Source organism: Parasteatoda tepidariorum, chromosome 11 (genome assembly GCF_982258835.1).
Source record: "Parasteatoda tepidariorum strain Cologne lab strain chromosome 11, Ptep-v5.0, whole genome shotgun sequence".
Taxonomy (NCBI): Eukaryota; Metazoa; Arthropoda; class Arachnida; order Araneae; family Theridiidae; genus Parasteatoda; species Parasteatoda tepidariorum.
In genome coordinates, this window is record NC_141765.1 from 26,628,451 (window position 1) to 26,653,129 (window position 24,679).

Genomic DNA, 24,679 nt, shown 5'->3' on the forward strand with positions numbered 1-24,679 from the left:
GTCGCTGCGCAGTGCTGACAACATTGCCACCATCATACCATTGGTCACAAAACTGTTGGGCCTTAATTACTATAACACTAGAATACCCCTGACCCACAACAAGCTTTTGCGGGAATGCTCTTTTACCCGTTTAAGGAAATTTTCCCGAATATGTGTAGTATCGATTGAAAATAAAGTAGTTTTTTTTTTGAGAATTTTATTCCTTTAACATTAAGCGACCCTAGTCACTAGGATCATGCGCATACAGTTGAAAACCCATCGCAGCGCAGCAATTGCTTCATTTACAAGCAACAAATTTTCAACGTGTTGTCAAAAGTTTTGTGTTTCTGTAATCGTTTGAAAATTAACGCAATAAAAGTGTCACTTTTATGTTGAATACTATTCCATAAAGAAAAATTTAATTGAATAGTATTCCACTGCCTCTTCATTTATGCATTTTTATGATGCTTTTATTATGCTACGTAATTCATCACTCTAATCTGGCGGAATCGCGAGGGAAATGTGCTCGAATTTGTTGTCAAAATTTGAGTGTTGAGTCTGATTGAGTTGTCAAAATTTTTGTAATTCTGTAATAGTTTAAAAATTAAAGCAATAAAAGTTTCTTTTTATGTTTAATAGATAAAGAAATTTTATTGAATAGTATTCCACTCTCTCTTTATTTATGCATTTTTTCTATGCTTTTATTACGCTACGTAATTCATCACTCTAATCTGGCGGAATGGAATTTCGTCGCGAGAAAAATGTGCTCTGTGAAGAAAAAAAAAAGCTCACATGACATAAAAGCTCACATTATATTTTCTAATTTTGGTCCATTTTCTATCACTAATTATATCTTATGTTTTTTCATCTTAATTGTTATTTGAATTAAACATATTAAAACCAATTGCATATAATTTTCCTATTAATAGCAATACACTTATATCACAAATCTTACATTATTTAGCTTCTTGCGAATTATTTTTATATATTCTTATTTGACACCATTTATTTGGTTTAAGAATTTTGTACTGAAAAGAAAATTTTTTGCGCTGAAAAGAAAATATTTTGTAATATTTTCTTTAAATATGCTATACTATACAAATTTTTCATACTAATATGCTATACAAATATAATGCTATACAATATGCTATACAAATTTTTATATGTATAGCAATGTATGTATGTAAGACAATATGAAAAATATGCTATACAAATTTTTCAAAAGTTAGACTTTGTAGTTCCCCTCTCCCTATGTTATGCGGTATTTTCTGATACAAAAAAACACACACAGCCTTCCTTAAATTTATGTTTTTATTTACAAACTTTAACTGATGAATCGAGTTTATAGAGTATGTCTCAAAAAATTTATTTCTTTATTTTTGTTTTATGCTTTCGGGAAAATACATAATTTTTTTTTATTCTGAGCTTGTACATTGCTTCTATGTAACAAAAATTTCGCATACATTTCTTTTCATTTTTTATGTTAAATTATATTCCAGAAAATAAAGCGTATGGACAAAATAGAGCGTATGTACAAAATAGGGGTATGGTCATTCTTTTACCCGCAAATTGTTTTCTTTTCAAAAATATTCAATTTTATAGCTCAATATGAGCTTTAATAAAATACTTCTCATATATCTATCCACTTAATTGCAATATCAAACGAAAAGCGATACTAATTTAATCTATGAAATATCTAATTGACATAGTTAACCAATCAATCATTTTAAACTTGAGACACGTATCTGATAATTAAAGGATCAAAGTTTCACCGCAAAAATAAATCATCTCAAGATTTACAACGTTTGTTTCCACTTTCAGAAATAATAAATCAACTCTTGTCCACGCATGATTCACAACATCCAACGCCTCTGAAAATATTCCTTTTATTCTAAGTCGTTTATATTTTTCCTTCGCCAACTTCTCAGAATTATACGCCATCTCTAAGATCAAGTAGCGTAGGTGTCATCTCATTTAAGTATTTCACTGCTTCATTGGCGTTTATTAAGGTTCTGAGACCTTGACAGTTTTACCCTGGCTTTAATTCTTGGCGCTATCTTCCTCGTTTCACTTGAGAGGAGAAAGCACTTAACAAAACCGTGAATTTCATCAATCATGGAAGAACTAAATCATAGAAGCATGTTATGTTCTTGAATATGAAAAACTTAAAAAAATTATTTAGATGTGTAGTCTTTGCGGTTGTGACTAATGAGCTGTTTGTATACCAAGTTGTTCGGTAAATAATAAAGTATGTGATGAAATAATTACGCAAATTTTTTGTAGACTTTTCCGCTTGTGTACGTTTGAAACTGCAAGTGGGTCATTCTCAAAAAAAAATGCCCCAAATCAACTTTTACCATGTTTTGTAAAAACAACTTTTTTTCTTGAATTAGTACATGGAGAAAAAAATTCTGGTAAAGTTATCGTATTGTGTAGTAGAGAGATTTTTGGTTAAAAAAAATTATTATAATTATAATGCTGGTGAATAAAACCAAAATATATGATATTTGAACTATTCATTTGGTAATTTTCTCATTCTTATGATAACGGTTTACTGAAAATTTTAGTTTTTAAATTTATAGCTCTCATTAACACACATTTATAAAACTTTAAAACTGAAAAGTAAATTTAACCGAATAAATGGTTTTAGTATCAAGCTCTAAGGTATCAAGGTAAAATTATCAAATTTCATCCCATTGATCAAATGTTATCACGTATTATAAAACCATATTTTATTGTTAATTTTAACAAAATCATTACTAAACTGCGTCAGAAAAAATTAACGACCTTTTTGGTGTTCCCAAAGAGCCAGAAGCACGGTAAATTTAACCATATTCTGGTAGTTTTGACCATACTTTTTTTCGGTGTAGTTTCCATTGGTTTAGAAAACGTTATAAAGACTTGAAAATTTTGCTTCCCGCATTTTAAGTCAGCTCATTATTTGGTTACTATGAGAACAATTCTAGAATAGAAATGGACGTCATTTAAATATGTTTCATCTCTGTGAATACTACAATTTTGTATATATAATACAATACATATAATATGATCATACGTATAATTATATAATATAATTTTTATAAATATAATCATATAATATTACATGTAATAATTACATACATAATCATATATATAATTTCATATATATAATACAATTTCATATTTCATATAGAATTTCATATAATAGTTTCAACTATTATCTGAATATCATACCTCATTCGCCATTAGACTGGAAAAGGGTAATAAACTGAAATATAAGTTGCTCATACATCAAAATAAAAGTTATATAATGGAGTCAATTCAAATGAAACAAAAACACAAGTGTAGTCTAAATAATGATGTCTAGGTACACAAAGGAGCATTTTTGTGTTCGTTCTTGCTGCTCGTACTTATTGAGATATACAATTAAACTTCTCTCCTGCGTTTTATTTAATTATTTTAACAATTCATAGGAAGCATAATTTCATACATTTATGAAAATAGCATTCTAACTATCATAAACCGCTTAATTATGATTAAAAATATTTTATAGTAATTTAGATAAGATGAAGTGAGATAGTCGTAAAGTCAAGATCCACGCATATCCATATAGGGTGGTATTTTTATAGTAATTTAAGTGGGATATTAATTATACTTTAGTTCAGGCTGCTTAAATACTATATTTTACTAACGATATATATTTTTAAAATGAGTTGAGACAAATTAAATTAATCCAAAATGCAATAATGGCAGAAAATTATAAATAGATAGTCTTCCCTAATATATAAATACACAAACTCTTACATTCACTGAAATAAAATTATTTTAAAAACAGATTATATTTCAAATATTGAATTCAAAATAGGATCCTAAACTGATCTCAAAAGTAAATCCAGTTTCAAACAGAAATAAAAGTCCATTTTCTATAAATTTCAAATAATTAGTTTTTTTTCCTTTTTATGATATAATAAAGCTTAATAAGATATAATAAGCTTTTATTGATATAATAAAGCAATTCAGCAACCGTATTTTGTTTTGTTGAGTAGAACTTTAAAACTAAAATCTATCTAATTGATGAAAAAATACATAATTTTAAATATGATATGAGTTAAACAGGATTTTTTTTAAAAAAAAATCAAATTTAGGAACTGATAATTAGTTTTTTTAAAATTTAGATCAGCTTCTAAGAGAGATAACTATAGTTTTTTCTAGCCATTTTTTATTTAATAAACCAACGCTAATTAATTAATTATAAACAACAATGGTCCCACAGTGGACTGATGTTAAGCCACGTTTTCCCAGTAGATAACCGAAGTCAAGCATGACTGGCTGTGGTCAGTGTGTGACCACTTTGATTTGCCTAAGACGGAACCGAGGCTGTACGGTATGGGTCCTCGTGAAACTGTTCTAAATTGAAATGCTCGACTTCGTTCGCAAGTTATCAGACTATCAAAGCAAAGAGCTATTCCCTCATCAGAGGATCAAAATTATAATGGCAGGTCTTCGGATCTTCCTCAGATATGTGTCCCAGACCGTCGCCAATAGTTCATTGTGCAACTCTAGTGGGTCGTAAATAATGCATTACTACTACATAAAGCTTATTTCTCTAATGAACAGTTCTATTATAGGTAGATATTTTAATGAATACAATAAATGAAAACTGCAGCTTTCAGTCAAATTTTCATGGAAAAATGAAAATAATGAGGATTAATTAATGTTTTGATAAATTTACAATTTTATTTTCGTAAATTTAGCTTTAAAAGTTGCCAACCAATGCTTACCTTGCACAAACTGCAGTACTGAAGAAAATAACTAAACTTGACTTTTATTTCTTTTGATGAACAATTATCTATTCTCACCTGCAACTAAACATTGTTATTAATTAATTTTAAGAAGGATGTTTAAGATGTTAAAAAGAGCTCATTTTATCTTAATTAAATAGAAAATATATTCTCGAAATAATTAAATTTTGTTTTTGCCTTTTCCTTAACTTTCATTTTTTTTTAATTCTATAGAAATTCAATTCCCAATTAAAAAAATGTGGAATAATTAAAGCCATTTGTTGCATTGTTTTAAATTGTTATATTTTATTAAAATTTTGTATATTTATATATTATATAAATTTAAAAATAAAATTGAAACTTACGATTTTAGGAAAAACTTGAGAGACAGCATTCTTTCCGTTGACTATGAAAAGCAATGTATAATCTTGAAAAATAATAATATAATATTTTTATATTATCCCAAGTTTTTATGAAGCCATAGAGTGATATTGAAGTAAGCTATCGCACTTCCGGCAGTTCTTATATTTCGGGAAGCCACTTTTCAGTTTTTATTGACTTTTTTATTTATTCTTTTAAGTCATTAATCATAACTTTACCGATTGAGGACACTGGTTAGTAATGTATTTTACATGAAAAGCAGTCAATTATATGCCCGCGTTGTATGGCGAATTTCATCTTTCAGAAGAAAAACAATAGTCAATATTGAGCAAATGATTGGCATCTCTTGCTAAAGAGAAAACTTTAATAGTATTGGAAACACCTCATATTAAAATAGAACTCTCATTTGTAAAAGATTTCTATAAAAGTATAAAAGATTTTTTTTAAAGTTGCTTCTCTATATTTGTCCAATTAAGCCCTTACGAAACAATAAGGTGTTTTTTAAGGGATATATAAGGTTACGTCTGAGGAATATTAAGATGCTTCTCAATATTTGTTCAACTAAGCCCTTAAAAAAATAAAGTGTTTTTAAGATATATATAAAGTTGATTTTGAAGTAATATATTGATGAGGTTAATTTTGGTTCAAAACATAACCTCATTTTTAACGTCTAACGTCTGGGGAACCAGTCAAATATCAACCTTAGGTGTGTTTTTTGCACATTAAGTTACTTTTTTGCATTCAAAAGTATTTTATTTAACACTTAAAAGGTTGTAAATAAATAACTCGGAGTGTAATTTTACACCATAAAAACAAATGTGTGATGAAATTACCTCTGGTTAGGTTTCTATCTACCTCAAAACGAGCTTAAGTATAAATGAGAAAAAAATTTCACAACCCTTTAAACACCTCAATAGTTTTAGTTGAAATCGGGTGAATTTAAACTCACTATAAATATGTTTATTTGCTTGAAGTGCAGAAAAAATAATCTGCAAACCTCATAAACAGCCTCCCTAAGCTGGTTGCTCTGAGGTAGATTTATTTCAACCTCATACCAACCTCAAGTGAGAATTAAGCAACTTCATACAATTTTATTACAAGTCTTCAGAGGTTGATTTTCAAAGGTTTGTTTTAAAGTCAACTCAACACGACCTCAAGTAAACCTCAAAAACACCTTAAACTTTTGAAAGGGTTACTAGAAAGCATCACATTAAAATCACATTTTAAAAATAAAAAAACAGTTAAATTTTTTTTAAATATAATTTAACAAGTACTATTCACAAAACAAATATATTTTATTAATTAATATTGATTTTTTTTTTGTATTTTTAACCAGGTGTTAAAGTGCATTTTTTACGATAAATGAGAAATACGTTTAAAGTTAAATATCTGAAAGGGTGGTACTAAAGAAAGACGAAAGAAAACCTATTCAGCACCCATAGCAATTAAGTTGAAGCACCTACCCTCTTTCCTCTTTATAACCTTCAATTAAGCCATGCCCCAACCCACATTAAATACTGAATCAAATTCTTAAGGTTCGTCGAATTCTTCAGTCTTTTGAACCTAAATTTATACTCATTAATGATAATTACGATTCTCTTTTCACCGATCGTTTCAAATGTAATAGAATTACTTCTTTTATTAGCATACAGGTGCTCGGTTTTCATGTTCATCTGTTTTGCTTCATGTGAACGCCTTTGAAATTGTTATCTATCTTTCTCAAAATGAAGTTTTCTTTTGCAACCTCTAATTAACATGTCTTCAAGATTTAATCTATTATATTTCTGATTTTCATTCATTTGTCAAAGGGTTGAATAGCTTCGTGAAGTTAATGGTTAAAAACTTTGAGAATATATTTGAGAATGACATAGTGTTTTATCTGCATATGATATCAAGCAGGAGAGAGTGTGGTGAGATCGGGTGCTTCGATTGTGTCAAAATTCGTTCTATTTTCTATCGGGCAAACTCTAAATTACACTTTACTACCTGGATGAATTACATATCATATTGGCATGCAATTGCTGATTAATCCTGCGCAGAGATGCCAACTCGCTCCAGACAGTGGATACATAATTTCGAGTGGTAGTCTTTTAATGGTTTAGTAAATGTGATTTATGTGGCTTTTACTCACCACTACTTCTTAAAAATTCAAAGGCTTGTGTGATAAGCCACTTAGTAACAGTTGAGCCTTTTTGAATGTTTGCTAAATTAATTGAAAATCTTCAAATTTAAGTTTGTTGCTGTCTACAGTTTTATAAAATATTTTATCTAATCCAGAGCAACTGGCATCTCTTGTCTGTGAAGATAAGTTTGTTTTAATATGTCAACTCTCCAATGCTCTTTTGTTTTTAAACTAGGCTTATTCACGGGTCATTAAAGTTAAAAAATAATTTTTACCTCTGTTTATTCTGCATTTACAAGGGATTCATACCTTAACAAACAATAAGGATTTAGTCCAATAGTCGAATTGCTCTGTTTCGTTTCGATAAACTTCTGTTTCCAGGGTAAGACCGGGTGCTACCCGATTTTGCACCTCTTGATGTGTGTCTAGGCTGGGCCCACGAAATTAACGGTTTCCAAGACTGAATGAAGGTTTTACGGGCCTCAGAACAAAATGCATTGTGCACTCCTTCTCAAAGCACAAAATGCCCTATTTCCCTATTTTGTAGAATATATGACGACCCTCTATAGAAAATTGAAGTTTTTTATTGAAATATAGAGAAATTCCCTTCGATTTTCTTTTTTTAAAAAAAATTATTAATATACCCTATATTTCTGTAAGGAATTTCGATCGGACCCTCAGTAGTCAAGGGCTCTGAGGCAATTGCCTCCCTCCCCCTGAGTACGACCTTGACTACATCACATGTAATTTGCAAGCACAATTTTCTTAACTTCTCATATAAAATAGAAATTCCTTATACTTTTTCAGTGACATTCTAGTATTTCTAAATGTCAAATAGAATTATCATGCGTACCCGGCCTTATCCCACTAGTGGGGTTAAGACCAGGTGATTTTTCGTATAGAAAAAATCATTTATTAAAAATTTGTATATGATTTTTCAGGAACGATATATTGTACTAAATTAAATAATGAATATCTTGATTTAATCTAACAGCTTTTAGGTCGAACAGCTTAGCTCCGACAGGCTTTTAACAGGAAAAGGACACGACTCAGACAGGATTTTACCTCACTTTCCATATTTTGTACATGATAAAAGCAAAAAGAATAGAATTTTCGTTTTTAAATTTCAAATTCTTTGTTCACAATAAGAAAGTTTTATTTTACTAATCGCAGGATTTACACTTAACTTTGTTTCTTATAATTATAAATGACTGCATGCCATTTAATATCTTCCTGTGAATTATGCTTCTATTGCGTACAAAGAGTTTTCCTTAACTTCAATTCAGTAAAGTTCAAGATAATTTTTCATTCAATGAATCTCACGATCATGATTAGTTTATAGGAAAAAAATTAAATTTGAAGTAAGCTAATTATTTTTAAGATTTATTTTTTACTAATCAAAATTATTTACTCGAAGTTTTCGGGATGAAACAGGCCTTAGCTTATTTTTGAAATTATTTAAGTATTCAATAATTTTACTGAGTCAAAAACAAAGTTACAAAAATTTATTATTGAAGATAAAAAAAAGATTCAAAATAATAAGAGGACTGTTATTTGTATGATCCAGGCTCTGTACGGGAAAATAATTGAAAATAAAGTTCTTGAGAAAAAAAAAAGCGCATTTCATATGCTCGTCAATGCAGATGAGGAGTCAAATTAAAAAATCAAAACGTGTGATCAAATCAAATGTCAAAATAATAAAAGGACTTATGTTTAAAGCCTTCTCTGTATGGAAAAATAATTAAAAGATTAATCCTTGAGGGGAAAAATCCACATTTTGGATTTTTCATGTCAAGATGTGAGTTAAATTTATAAATCATATAGTAAGATCAAATCAAATAACGAGTCAAAATAAGAAAATGACTGAATTTGTTCAATGCGCGCTCTGTACAGAAAAAATAAATAAAAATAAAATTGTTGAGAAAAAAAGTGTATTTCACATATTGCACGTCAAGATGGCGAGATAAATTAAAAAAATCATTCCTATTTTCTCTTCATATTTTGAAAAGCTAAATACTTTTATTCAAGATTGAAAGACAACATTTTGAACGTCTTTTAAAATTAAAAATAATATTTTAATTACGATTTAATGTGGTTTTCAATTTATTTTTAAAAGTGTTCAATCTATAGATACTAATAGAATTTTAAATTGAATCACTCTTGATTTAAGTATTCAAACAGAAACAAAGATTAAACATATCAAACAAAACATCCGTACATCAATTTGCCTAATGTGAGATTATTTTCAAAAAGCAATTATTTATCATAACAAATAAAATCTGTTATTTCTTATTAATATTTATTCGGGTTTGAAACATCGCTTCCACAGAAAGTCTAACAGAAACGAAATTCCGAGTCATTTCATGATCTTGTTTTTGTAAGCATTGTGACGCAAGTGAAGGAGCGTCTGCATCAAGAACAACCCTTAAGCATTTCCATCTTCTTGTATCATTTGAAATCATCCCTCTGTTGCAAACGAAGAACCCAGTTACTCTCTCCCTTAGTTTCCCAAAGTTACTTCCTAAGATTGTTTATATCCGTCCAGAACTTAGTGGTGCAAATGACAGCGTTCGTGTGTTTCGTTAATGTCATTCACTAAGATAGATTTGTTTTCGGTATTTATTTCCTCACTTTCACGTTCTGCCTCCATGTTTTTTTCACGCGTGGTATTTGCAATTTTTCATCGCTGTTGACAGGACCAAGAGAGTTCAAAGCTGAATTTTTTTCTCCGGCAAATATTTCTGAATTAGTATTTTACTACGATACCTACGGAACTAGACCTTATGTGATGCTATAGGAAAACTTATAAAGAATTAAAATTCAATATTTTAAATTAGAGAATCTTCCTTCCTTCACAAATGTATTATATTATTTCCAGTTTTCATTGTTACAAAGTTTTATTTTTTTCTGATGATTTTCAGAAAAAGAATTTTAATTTGCAATTTTCTTCCATAAATAACGTTTTAATTTGTTTTTAATTTCTGAAATGCTTGTTGAAATAATCTTAAGAAAGTCTTATACTAAAGCCCGTAGTTAAAACTCATTTCAAATAGTAATTTTATTTTTTTTTTCATCCAGTTCTACTTTTTGATTTCTTGACTTCAAAGAGAAAAATACTATGAAAGAGAGGAGAAATTTAAATAATGAAATTAGTTTTCGTATGTGATTTTTTGAAAAAGTGTTAGCATCTTTAATTACATATTACCAAATACCTACTTAAATGGATGCAAATATGAATATTTTAAATTCAATGAAAGTGACTATTGTTTTTTTCGTGCTACTAGCCCAATGTAATGATGGATTATGCTACAATTCCGGACGTTGTTTGGGTCGAGGACGAAATGGACATAATTTCCGATGCATGTGTCAACCCGGTTATCAAGGACACAGATGTCAATATGGTAAGTAATTTTTATAATTTTATAAAATGTGATTTTTATCATTTTAAATAAATATATAACAACGATATTATGTAACTACACGATAAGTGTTATATCTATTTATTTTTGCATCAAGTGATTTAGTTAGAACAATTACTATTGAAGTTTCTCATACATGTAGCAAAAGTTTTCAACCATCATTCTAAATGCTCCAATTTTCAAACAGAAATAGTACAAGTATATAAAGAGATATAAAGAGTATATAAAGAGATATATTAAAAATTTACATTGTAGATTTAAAAAATTGTTTTAAAAATGGAATTGCTGATCATCTTATTCTCATTTTATCATATCGGGAATGTCAAATAAGTTCATGACAAGCTTTATACCTATTTATTTTGTATCTAGTGATTTAGTTAAACCAAAATGAATACTGGAACTTTCCAGTTTCCAAAAATCATCAATTTTTAAACCAGAATCGAACAAATATTAACAAAAACACTACCTAAAAATTTAACTATCATCTTAAACTTGCACTGTCGGCAAAATATATTTACAAAAATAAAAGTAATAATAATTTTATTCATTGTAATAACCAATTATTATAAGTATTAATTTATTGCACTAACCAATTATTATAAAGTTTGGTTTATAATTGTCCCATTACGCACATTATAAAAAAAACGTACAAATTTTAATAACTTTGATCCTATGATCGGATCTTCACGTTCTAGGATTCAATCTTAATAGTTCGAGGGGCTGCCTCGAATATGCTAGTGCAAAACACATTTTAACTTACGAAGTCAAACACTAAAACGTACTTTCTCTGATCAAACATACTCTTTTTTTGACGATATTAGATTTCTCATGCCCTAAAAATGGGTGGTACTTTTTGAGTGAATTGAAAAAATTTTGCACACTATTATAAAATTTGTTTATCCGAAGATAATTTTATGCAAAAAAGAAAAAAAAAATTTTTAGTAAATATTCATTATTTTATTATATTATTTAATAATAGTTGAGCAAATTTTGAGTTGCAAGGAATATAATTTTTTACATTATTTTAGAGAACGTAATATTATATGTCTAAATACAAGATTTTTGCAAAATAGGTTGAATAGTTCCTGAGAAGTCGAATTTTAAAAAATATATATATGTAGATATAATGACATCAAATATAGTCCCATTTATTTTAATGACTGGTTTATATTCCCGTCCGAAAACTTAACCACTGTTTAATCATTTTAAGAAAATATTGTTTCAATATTTCGATTAAATATTTACGAAATGAAGCTTTTCAATCATCAATGTATGAGCCATGGTGACATGGGGTTCAAATACCAGTGGTGGCTCAAACGAATTCCGCACCACTCACAGTGCTTCTCTAGAATATCCTCAGTGGTAGACGGATCATGGGCTAGAGTCCCCTTGGCTAACAGTGGGAAATTTCAAGGTTTTCCTCATCATGTAGCGCAAATGTAAGTAAGTTCCATCAGAAAGTTCTCCAGGAAGGCTATTTTGCCCCAATGCTTAATCCAGAAGTTCCCTTGTCTTCCAGATTGGATTCAAAATTGCAAGGTTACGGAATTGAGCATTAGTAGTCATAAACTCAAAAATTGGGTCGACTGTGCCACAATGGTTATAAAATAAAATTATCAATGTATTTGAATTTCATAAAAAAAGCATTCATTTAATATCGCAACAATTATAATACTGCAAAAATATCGCTGTGGCTTTTTTCGATTTTTATTTACTATGTAATGAAATTATTATTTTTTTCAAGATAATATTAAAAACTCTAATCTATGCAAAGAATTTCTATTTACTATTTCAGAAATAAATCAAATGCCATTAGCTATGAAATATGCTTTAAAAAACGGCAAAATTTTTCTTTTATCATTTAAACCTTTTTCTAGAGAATTTCTTTCTTAAGTGTTTTTAAGAAGTAAAAAAATTGTCTCAAATTAGATTGAAAAATATTTTCAGATTTAAATTTGAAAAAAAAAGTTATTCCACTCAAAAATACTTAAAAGAATAATAAGTAAGAAAATGATAAGAGAATAATATCAAAAATAAATTGAAATACCATGGCACTTAGAACAATATAATTTTCTTCTAGCGAAAAGTTACGCTTCAGAAACTTCTAGTATAGAAATAATCGATACAATCCAAAAATGTCAGTCAAGAAAGATATTTTTTAAAAAAGTAAATTCATAAAGATTACAAGAATTTTGATTAAAATTCTAAGTAAAAAAATTCAGAATCTTCTTGTAAGCTCTCTGACATTAATTGGATTTTATAAATACCTTGGGTTTAAAGAAAATATTAAAGCTTTTGTCATTTTTAAAAATTCAGTTGCTGTATCTCATTTCTTTATTTAAAGGAAATAAAAACACAAAATTGATATCGAAACAAGATTTTAGAAATAATAACTGCTTAAATAAATAATAATTTCATAAATTTTCATCAGCATTTTATGCCGATTAAAAGTAATGGAAGTAAATTAAACGCAAAACGGTATAAATATGTCAGTGATGCCAAAGTCTATTCTATTCTATTACGAAATATCGATTATTTACGGTACTATTCCCCTACTAATATCGATTTTGACCTTTCTTAGTAAAAAAATGCCAAAAGTTGATAAAATATATCTATTTAGTACCAGTTTTTGTCTGAATGAGTTTCGTAAAACTTTTAAAAAATAGTTTATCCCTTTGTAGAAAATGTGTTTGTTCTTTATTTCTTTCTGCACTGATACAAACATCTTTTTACAGCTAGTAAAAAAAAGAGTTTAAAGTGTCTAAGAAAACCCAAATTTTTTGCAAGACAAATAAAATATAAAGCTTTTAAATACAATTGAATTTACTAATTATTTACAAATTTATTACGATTTATATGAAAATCTGGAAGTTTTCTAACCTCCCTTCGTGAGTCGTGGTGGCTCAAGGGATAGAGCTTTCGCCTTCCAATTAGGTGAACCGGGCTCGAATCCCAGCGATGGCTGGTTGATACAGAAACCCGCACCCGGCTTACACGAACTACAGTCCTGTCTTAAAATAACCTCAGTGATAGACGGATAATGGGTTAGAGTCCCCTTGCCATTAGGCTAACCGTGGGAGGTTTCCGTGGCTTTCCTTCCGTGGTTATGTAACGCAAAGGCGGGTTAGTTCCATCAAAAAATCCTCCACGGAAGCAATCCGGAAGTTCCTTTGTCTTCTGGAATGAGTTCAAAATTACAAGGCTATGGAGTTGAACATTAATAGTTGTAAACCGAAAATTGGGTCAGCTGTTCAACAATGGTTATGAAAAAAATAAAATCTCTCTTTGTCAATGTGGTGTGAGTAAGGTGATTTTGATAAAATTTTCGTTAATTGTGAAAAACTTCCAGCCCTACTCCATTTCTACCTAAAAACGTCCGATGGGGCGTTCACAAGTTAAAAACTTATCCTTGATTTTACCAAACTGCGTTGGTGCATCAAAGGTTATCAAAATCACTGAATATCAGTGCTTACAAGCTAATAGATGAGAAAAAAAGTCAGAACCTATTATTTTTAACAGAAGTTATATAATTAACTGTTTTAGTTTCGAGCACTGACATTGGTCAGTTATTTATCATTCACCCTGCATACATTTTAAAGGACGCTACACTATAAAAAAGGGCCGGTACTTTTTACGGAAAATCTATTTCTACCTATATATGTTACGGAACAAAAAATCTGATATACCGTAATTTTTACAGTAATAATTATCGTAAAATCACTGAAACCCTCATAAACAAATATTATTTTATAAAAGCTAGGGTATAAAATTTTTCAGTAAAAATGTATTTTACGGTAAGATATATCCTTTATGATAAATTCTCTTTCAATAACGTTATTAACTTAAAATTTACAGTATATAAAAAATGAGCTCGAATAAACTAAAAAGTAAGTAAACTGCGAAGTTTAAACTGCCGATTTTTTTTTATATTATCAAGTTTCAAATAAATTATGGCTAGATTAGCTCCTTGTAAGAGAGGGAAAATAACCATGTTGTAAATTATTTGCAATTTGATATTTCGGCATAACTTTCAGCATTTGAAACTTGATTTGTTTACTCTTTCTTTGTCAAAATTTGTTTTGTTTTTTTCTGTTTTTAAGTTTAAAATTACTAAAATTATTGAAAAAGAATGGCTCTGAAAAGTTCCTCTAATGGTATATCGTCCTCTTAAGTACCGAGGTTTGCAATATAACGCTCACTCCCGACGTAGCCGTCGAGGTTTGAATCTTAATTTTAACTGGCGAGTTTACATACTGTTTCTTGTCTGTGCCAAATATAATGCTGATATATATTCGATGATAAGCAGATCTGATTAGAATTCAATTGTCAAAGGACTAACCATGAGAGTATTACTTGATTTTTGCAAATGAAGACAAATGCAGATTCGTTTAATCCAGGGAGTCTTCTAAAAAATCGAACATGTTTCAAAACTAGATTTAAAAGTTACCTCGTGTTTTTCCTAACTGAGATTCTAAATCACAAAGCGAATGTGATTGCCTTATTTATCAAATACATTATGTGAATAGATTTATTATGTGGACAAATCCATTATGTGGGTAGGTCGTACATCAACAATAAAAAGAAATAAGTATGTTCAAATCTTTCTATCAGGCTTATCGCATGCTTTTCTTTTTTTTTCGCATTACTCTTTGACTTAAAATTTGTTTCTAATGCCAATCAAAGGATGAGATAAGATAAATTGCTCGAATGATTTTTCCTTCCTCTAAAAAAGAGTTACATTTGACTGCTGAGGAAGCACAATCACAAAAAAAATTGCTAAAACAATAGAAAATTTCCAATATATTAAAATGACAAATTATTGTTGCTAAAAATATCTTGATTTTGATTATGTTAAAATTATTGTCATTAACATACACTGATGTAGCAGATAATGCTATCAATTATATTTGGTTTAAAGAAAACTTAACATCCTATGCTGGAGCATTGTTTTAAGAATTTCGTAGCAGAAAAAAATTGTAGAATTTATATGAAATAATAATTATAAATAGTAAAATGTTTTCCAATTCGTTGGTTATTTAAATCATTCTTTTAGGTTTCTTGTAATATTTTTTTCTACGTTGTCAGTGTATATGTGTGTCTCTGAGTCAAATAACGATAGTTTTTAAACTTTTTACAAGCACTGTAATTTATATTAATTATTGTAATTTATAATTAAGTATTAAAATTACTAATTACTTTACATAACTTAAGTTGTATCCTACAAGCAATAAATATTAGCATTTACGTAAAAATCAGACCATTATATCAAACTCTTTTTAATAGCGTTTTTATACTGAATGGTAAAATTTAGAAATATTTGATAACTTCCAAAAATACATCAACATGACTTTCACGGGTAAAGATTCACGGGTAAGATTGGATTCATACGCTATTCTTTAAAAGGATTAATGTTTAGTTTACTTAAACTCAAATTGAAGTTAATCTCATTTTATTTCTTGGCTAAGTATTTTTTTCCGAAAACTAATAAATTTAAATTCAATTATAAATGTATAAATTTGTTAAAGTAGTATGCACGCAAGAGATTCTAATTTATCTAACGACATTTAATGATATGCATTTACATCGGTTATAATTTATTTATAATTGACTAATTAATAAAATATTGATTAAAGTCAATCTTAATCAATCATCTTATTTGTAATAAACTTATTGAATTAAATAGTAAAAAAATTGTTGGATGACAAGTAACAAATAAATAGGATCCATCTACTAACAAGGTAGTTAAGATAATTCAATCCTAAAAATATTTTTACCAACAATATCTATTCCAAGTGTAGCAGTTAGAGTAAAAGAGCTTATTTATTTCAAAAGTATGTATAAAAATTCTTTTCTTAACCTCCCTCCCTTTTATTTTCTGCATAATGTAATTTGGCAAGCAAAGCCAGGCTATCTTCTTTGCACCGTTTGTAACGACTGCCAAATACTTTCAGATTTTTCTTTCATGTCAAGAGCCTGCCAAAGGGTGCACGCATGCAAAAAGAATCTAGCTTTAGAATTCTGAACTTGGTTAATCAGTCTAATTGAGGTCTAGTGTGGATTTAGTGACGGTTAGAAAAATTATCAAGCGTGTAAAAATGCGAAATTTGCTAGACGCCTTAAACTGTTTCCAGTTTTCCTAATTCTCATATTTTTATGCTCATTTTTCATAAACTTCCATTTTTCCTATTTTGGAATAATGTTTGTCTATATGGTGATTTGAATTTTATTTTTATATTTAACCTTTCGACAGGATTTCCAAATTGAATTACCTGAGTGGTCGTTGGGTGTTTGTATAATACATATAAACATAAATTTATTACTTCCTATTTTAATATTACTTATAATTTTCACAAAGAATACATAAATACTATTTTATTACCAATTAAACTTTATTATTTTTAGAAACTTCTTAATAACTATTAATATGATACTGTTGCGTTTTTAGTTGCAAATCTACATAATTGTTCAAGCGTTTTGAAATATCGTCTGCAAGTTAATTTGCGCAGACGATATATAAAGCTTCCAAATCAGATAAAAAGTATTTTCAGTACTTTCAGAATTATCAGTATTCCTTACAAATAGTCAAATCTTTTTTTGATGGATTCAGATTTTCAACCCTCAAAGCATAAGGGGTGACCACAGTCTGTTAAATCAGTTAGAAAAACTATCACTAGTTTGAGCCCTTTAGTTTTATTTTCCCTTTTTTACGTATTTTTGCATATTTCTCAAAACTTTTTGCATAGAATTATAAAACTTAACATATTAAGCAATTTTTATACTCTTTTAAAAATTTAATTACCTAAAAATATTTTTGAATTTTTATATCATTTTAAACTACGCAATTTAAATGACAAAATTCGAAAAATTGAACGCAATTACTGGAATAGTTTTCAGGAAATGATAAATTAAAATTACAAACTGTTCGAAATTTTATTGTTCAGAAATTATTTGGCCATTTTAGCTTAAGTTTTATAATTATTATAACCAAAGGAGAGAACTATTAGCCTAATAAGAAACCAAATCAATGCCATTTTTATGTAACCAAGGACCATCACTTTACCATTTAAAATTTATGATGTTGACTGAAAAATATTCTAAAATATTTAGCAAAAATGATTTTAGCTACACAGCAAATAGCTGCATTTTTATTGGGCAACACACTACAAATAGCAGCGACAATTTTGCCTTTAACAATGATCCGGTGAATCATTTGAGATGATTTTAAACAATGTTCTCCAAAAGTATGACCTGTACGCTAAAATCAACTCTCTAGCATAACTTATCCAATCCATTATTTAAATAAATATGACAGAATTTAAATAAAAACCAAATGAAATTTAAAAAATAAGCATGTCAGCAAAAACAGTACTTCTTCATGGGACACCGTGCCCTGCTAACATAATAGAGCCTTTCTGTATTCAGTGGTTCAACCAAAAATTGACTGTGATCCTTTAGTAGGCCTGTAATGTGACGGTGCCAATGTATTTGGCCTGGCACAGAATGCTCCTGGCCTATCAGAGCGTATTTTATATTCTAAAATTTTTATCAATATATCCAAAACGTGTAACCAAGAGCAAGGCAAGCAAATTAAAATGTCTTGAAAAATATTTGAAATACACCAAAACCGTCTAAACAACTAAGTTGGCTTAGGAATATTCAGATTAGTACTAGAAGATGCTTAACAAAATTTAGCGTTTTAAATGTATATTAGTCAATATTTAATGTTATTTTAAGTTGATTGTGTTCACAATAGAAAAAATTTGTTCGCAAACATATGTTGATCCAAACCTACAACAATATTTAACAGCCAAATATCGAAAAATTTAAATTTACACTTTTAGGTTGCATCGTCTAACTGATGTCCAAAAATGCCGTTGTCATTGTTTTTATGTTTAGTAGGGTACAAACAAGGTTTTTACGGATTTTAACAAATAAACGACTTTGAAAACGACATAATTTTTCAAATTTTTAATTTGCAAATAAGTTTCTGCTTGCCCTTGTTATATTTCAGCACTCTTGCCATATTGCGTACATAATCTGTTTGCTAGCCATCCATGCATGAAACTAAAAAAAATTGAAATCCCTTAGCTTAGAATCCTAATGAAGCACTATAAAATAGCATAGAAAATTATTTCAGAAGATAACTGAGATTCAACAGTCCTCAATTGGTACAAGAGTTTGGCGCTTTGGGCCTGGAAGCTACTGAGCTAAGCTTCCAACCTAGAAAGCAAAGACAGGCCCTACCGGCCCATGTACTACAAAAACCAAAAACATAGATAAAGCTTATTGAGTTACTTCGCATAAGCAAACTTATTTCCTTTTTTTTTATCTCAAGGGTTAATATAACTGCTGACTTTTACAATTCTGTAAGTAATAATTCAGTTTCATGCTTCTCTCTAATCCTAATCGTTGTATGTAATCATAATGTTTTGATACAACGTTTTACTTTTAAATATATGCAATACTTCCCATTAAAGAAATTATTATTTAACGGTTATTATCCAACATATTATTATATTTAATGATGTTCATAGATACTACAACTACGTAAGCTATGCTTACACAATGTAAAAAAATATGACGCTCTTTTATAAATAAATTGGTATTCAAAACTTTTAAAAGTGTTTAAATACTACATGTTTTGAAAGAAAATATTTAAAATACTATCTCTAATTAACATTTGTAATCCTTAACGTAAGATAATTAAATACATACTCACATAACCTATTCATAATTACGATAAATTTAAAACTCGGTTGAGGAATTTTAATAACTCTAGCATATTTAATTTTGAGCTATGTAAAGAGCTACGTATCAAATATTAATGAAGATAAAAATAATGATGCTATCGAAGGAATAATATTTACACGCTCTTCACACAGGAAAAACTTTATGCTTACATGATTCTGATTTTTACGATCAATTTTCGTCGTTTCATCGCTATCTTCGTACTCGGTTACAGTTAAGTGAAGCAAAACGTTCTTTTAACTAGTTAAACGATCATGTAAGCGTGTAGAGTGTCTTTTTTTGTTCTCTTATTAAAATTTAATTTCCTGGCTTTCGACATTTATCATGTTAATTAGTAGAATCGAAGAAGCTATTTCGCTTGTAATGTTTTTGTAAAAACTTAAAAATAATTGCGACTAAAATGCCAATTATGGATTTATTTAGATAAATGAAATAAGTTTTATTTAGTGAAGCAAAAACTGTGTGACATTAAAAAGATGAATAAATTAAATATTAGGTAGTATTTTTCTTAATTAATATAACTTTTGTTATAATAATAATAATCTTGTAGTATTATTCCAAGAAATGTTACAAATATATGCATCCAAATTATATTACATTTATTATATATAATTCATTTGAAAACATATTTATCAACTTACAAATCATCTTGCAAAGCGCAATTGTTTTCATTGCGCTTTGCAAGATGTTTTCATTGCAAAGCGCAAAATTTTGTATAATAACTAAAAAACCGATTGTCTTTCAGCTTCTTTATTCAGTACAGTATTCAGAAATGTTTTAAATGGGATGAGGGCTGATATAGTTTAAAGTGTGAGTCGAATAACGGCAAACAAAAAAAAGACATGAAAGCAAAAATCCTAAGTTTGGTGAAATGTCAACTAATTGATAACTCTAATTTAATATTGGTAGTAATGGCTTTATGTGGTTTTGTTGGCTAAATTTATTAAATATTAATTAGTTTATCTAATAAAAGCAAATAATGTTCTAATAAGACGTTTAATAGCACTCAGTTTTCTTAACTTATTTTTATAAGTTCTTGTTATTCATTTCAATAATTAACTGACATTTACTATTCATATTTTGTTTAAAAACTTTACAAATTGAAAATATTTACTTATTAAAAATTTCCAATTGTGAAGTTGAAAGGAAGTTGAAGTTGTGGAGGTGAATTGAAAGTTAAATTTTATAGCTTTTTTAAACTTATAAATATTTTTTTAAATAATTTAAAATATAGGACACATACATATGAATAGAGTCTAAATAAAGATATATATGGGTGTATCTATTGGTCTGTCTATCTGGTTTGTCTATTTGGTCTATCTATTGTATTGGTCTAAAGAAAATATCTACCATTATAATAAAATAGATACCATTATATTAAAATTTCCTTCAAAAATAAAAAAAGTAAGTTATATGTTAAACAGGATATATTTTAAGGAAATACTTAGTAACTTTTACATTAATGTATTCAATTGTGTTTTTTAAAGTATTCGGATGATGGAGTAGCTCTAGTTTTATGATGGAGATTATTTTCATTCCAGTTTTTATGATGAGACATAGTGTCCAGATTTTTTATGCAAGAATAATTATCGTAGTAGAGTAGTACTTTTCTATTGTGCGCATGCGTTTTGTGAAGAGACATTATTGCATAGATTAAATCGGATTGTTTTATTTAGAACGATATTTTGCTATTTAAATCTATGGCCATAAAAAAATTACAAAATAAAAGGCTGCTTCCCATATAGGGCTGAAGAGATGCATTATTATTTTTAACATGAGGAAGACTTTCGTAAAGTTAATAGCGGTCGGACTGAGGGGAGAAACCCCCAGTTCTAACTCCAAAAATTTAAAATAACCTATAACTGAATTGTTCCCAACGGATCATAGGAAGAGATGCATGGTTGGTGATTTATTGAAAAATGAAATAACCAAAAAAAAAAGTTGACACCGCGTTATTAATATTAAGTTCTAATTAATTTTGCCATAGCTTAATCACCAAAAAGACAGTGAGAATAAATATAACGCTGTAACTGAAACATTTTTGGGGTAAGAGAAATAAAGTAGCTTAAATAAAGAGTTGAAACTAGATTTTGATGTTCGATTTGACCGTGACAGTGAACTAATGAGTTATAAACTTGCATTGAATTAAAAATTTAGCCATACATTGATTGTTAAGTAGAGAATAAAATGTTTAGATTTGCTTTTTATAAAAAGTAATAAAAACTAAATAATTGGTTTAATTTGATTAAAATTAGAATGATTGAAAAAAATAAATTGATGAAATTTTAAAAGGTAGGAAATATGTAATACCTATAATAGCATCACAAGAGGAAAATAAATTACCCATTATCCGTCTAAAACGAATTTGAAAAATATTGCTAAAATGTTCATCTTGACAAACTTCTTTCAAATGTATCTAATATTATATCATATGTTTTCTTATCTTGATATTCTTTGGAATTTATTTTTAAAGGTATTTTTCAGAAGAGTCATTGTAACCCAATAATCTTCTGTGACTGAGATCTTAAGTTCTTTTGAATAGAAAGAAATCAAAGGAAAACATCTAAAGCCTGTATTTTTTCTTATTCCACAGAATACGAAACGTATAAAGCAGATTTTACTTTGAACCTAAGCTTTAAGCCAAAAACGTTCATCGATTATCAAACCACGGCATAGTATTTTTCCCCTGATAGAGATAAAAATGGCTATAAATAAAATCTATGTTGTGTTGTACATCATAAAGATTAAATATATGTTTTAAATTTTTATTTTAAAGAGAAAATGTTTTTTTAGGCTTTTTGATGTATATACATGCATGTTTTCACTCAACACATACTTCTCAATAAGTCACATTTATATTCTCCAGTAAAAGAGTTATTATTTTATATTTATGTCAGTTTGAAAAGTATAACATTTACTCCGGTAAACCATGACAATATAATAAAAACTCCAGTGCTCTTGTATCATATGATATTAGTTTTTTGTAAAATAGTTTTACGCTGCTCAAATATTTTTACGAGAATAATTAAATAAATAAACAGATACTTGTCTTTTAGTTTATAAGGTGTCAGTGTTAGCCTAATTCACTAAAACACGGGTAAGTTAATTAATAAGCATAAGCTTTTTTTTTAAAAAAAAAATCGAACTTAGTTTATAACACCTTTAGTTACCTTGAGCGCGTAATGTTTAATTTTTGACATATGGTAGTTAATTCCAGCTCTTGTATCATAAAATTTTACGTTCAGCTTAGTCCAGTATTTTAAATTAGTTCAATGTCTTCTTTAAAAGTTTGTGAATATGCTAGTCAGAGGAACTTATATGTCAAAGTATTATGTTTTTAATACATAGTCAAAATCATTGAAAATCATATAATCTAAAAATTTAAATTATGTAATTATTAAACTTATTTTTTATTAAGCTATTAAGTATTTATTTTTAAATGAAAGCATACACTGAGATTTTTCAAAGGGGAAAATTTATTAGTGTATTTACAATTTTCGTGAAACTATAAAACATGTTGGAACAGGAACAGAAGACTTGAGTATAATGTAAATAAAAAATATTGTAAACAATAAATTATTAATACATGTTGATGTTGCCTAATTTGACTACTACGTGAGTATATCGTATGAGCATGTTTGAATGATATTACTCGTATGTTATTACAGATTTATTTGTATGTTTTAGGCATACGAAGTGATAAAAATATTCCTTAAACTTAATTAACATAAATAGTACAAATTTGTTATTTTCAAAATTTCATGGCCAAAATAGATTAAATTTGGTTAAAATACTGTCAATAAATAGCTTAACTTAAATATTGTCAATATATAGTCAAATTGTTTGCAAGTGTTTGCAAATCAGTTACATATGTTCATTTCTTACTTAGAAATTGAAAACGAAACAATGCTTTATGTTAATTTTATTGCACCGTTTATTCCCTCTTTTGTCTAAATAATGAATGAAGGCTATTGAGCCTAGGACAAATTTCGCCTAAGAAAACCTGAATGGAACGTTAAAATTTTCTTAATTTAAATGAATAAATTTTGAAAATTTTTTTTCAAAACATATTTGAATTTTGCCAGACTGTAGTCGGTTAATAATCTAATTTAAATCTTTTTCAAAATGTATTCCAATTGCATGGAGAGAAACATTCTTGTAAAATTACCTTAAAGTATGGCACTGACATTTCTGCTAGAAAAAATCATAATTCTGATTAATGTAACCAAAATAAACGATATTTAAACCATTCATTTTGGTAATTTACCGTTCATAGGGTAACGGTTTACCGAGTATTCTTGTTTACTTGACCATACTTTTTTCTCAGTGTGTAAACTAGTGTTTGCACCTCAGTAACAAATATACCTAATTTATTAATTAATATATAATTAATCAGAATATAAGGAATTCCATTGTTAAACATCGCTTTTGATATTAATCGATAAAAATTTTTAAATTTAAAATATCTTTTGCCAAGATAAATTTCAATAGAACGTTCACATTTTATTATTTTCAATGAATAAACTTTAAAGATTCATTGTCAAAGGAAAGTCAACATGTACGCTGTATTGTGTGTACAAACCAGTAACAAATGTTCATTTTTCAATACACAATTAAACAGAATATCATTCTTTACCCTCTCTTATCTTAATAATCGATAAAAATTACTGAACCAAAAACATCTTTCACCTAAATAATTCTGAATGAAATATAAACTGGTTTGTCTTATCATTAATAAAAGGATAATAAGAAAATCGATAACGAAACAAAAATTAATGTGAAAAGATATCGCGTGTTGCATTTCTCTTGAAACATTGATTTACAACAACTATTCTAAAAGATATTTACCTCTGTTACATATCACCAGTTTTGCTGGACAAAAAAAATCTTATTGATTTTTTAATATAAATGTTGGATGGCAACAAATGATTTCTTTATTTATTTATACTTTAGTTATTATTTCCTATATATGTTAGTTATTTTTTTCCTTATTTATTTTTGATTGCATGGTGTCTAATTTAAATCTTATGGCATAATAAGGTACACCGAGAAAAAAATTATGTTCAAAAATACCAGGATATTGTAAAATTTACCGTGTTTCTGGGTTTATGGAGCACCAAAAAGCTCTGAAATTTTTACCGAAGCGCTTTGGGGATGTTATTGGTAGAATTAACAATAAAATATAATTTTATATGTGATAAAATTTTGTAAACTTTGTAAAATTTGATAATTTTATTATGATACCTTAGAATATGGCTTTAAAAATCATT

At 28.1% G+C, this 24,679-nt stretch overlaps 1 protein-coding gene across 2 annotated transcripts in view; it reads left to right on the plus strand.

Moving 5' to 3' along the window:
* Positions 1–24,679, plus strand: part of LOC107439276 (uncharacterized) — a 288,195-nt gene that overhangs the window by 100,852 nt on the left and 162,664 nt on the right. For both annotated transcript variants that reach the window (XM_087154669.1, XM_087154670.1), the window contains exon 4: positions 10,527–10,643. In XM_087154669.1, coding sequence (XP_087010795.1) covers positions 10,527–10,643 — 117 coding nt within the window. The remainder of the gene's footprint in view (positions 1–10,526; positions 10,644–24,679) is intronic.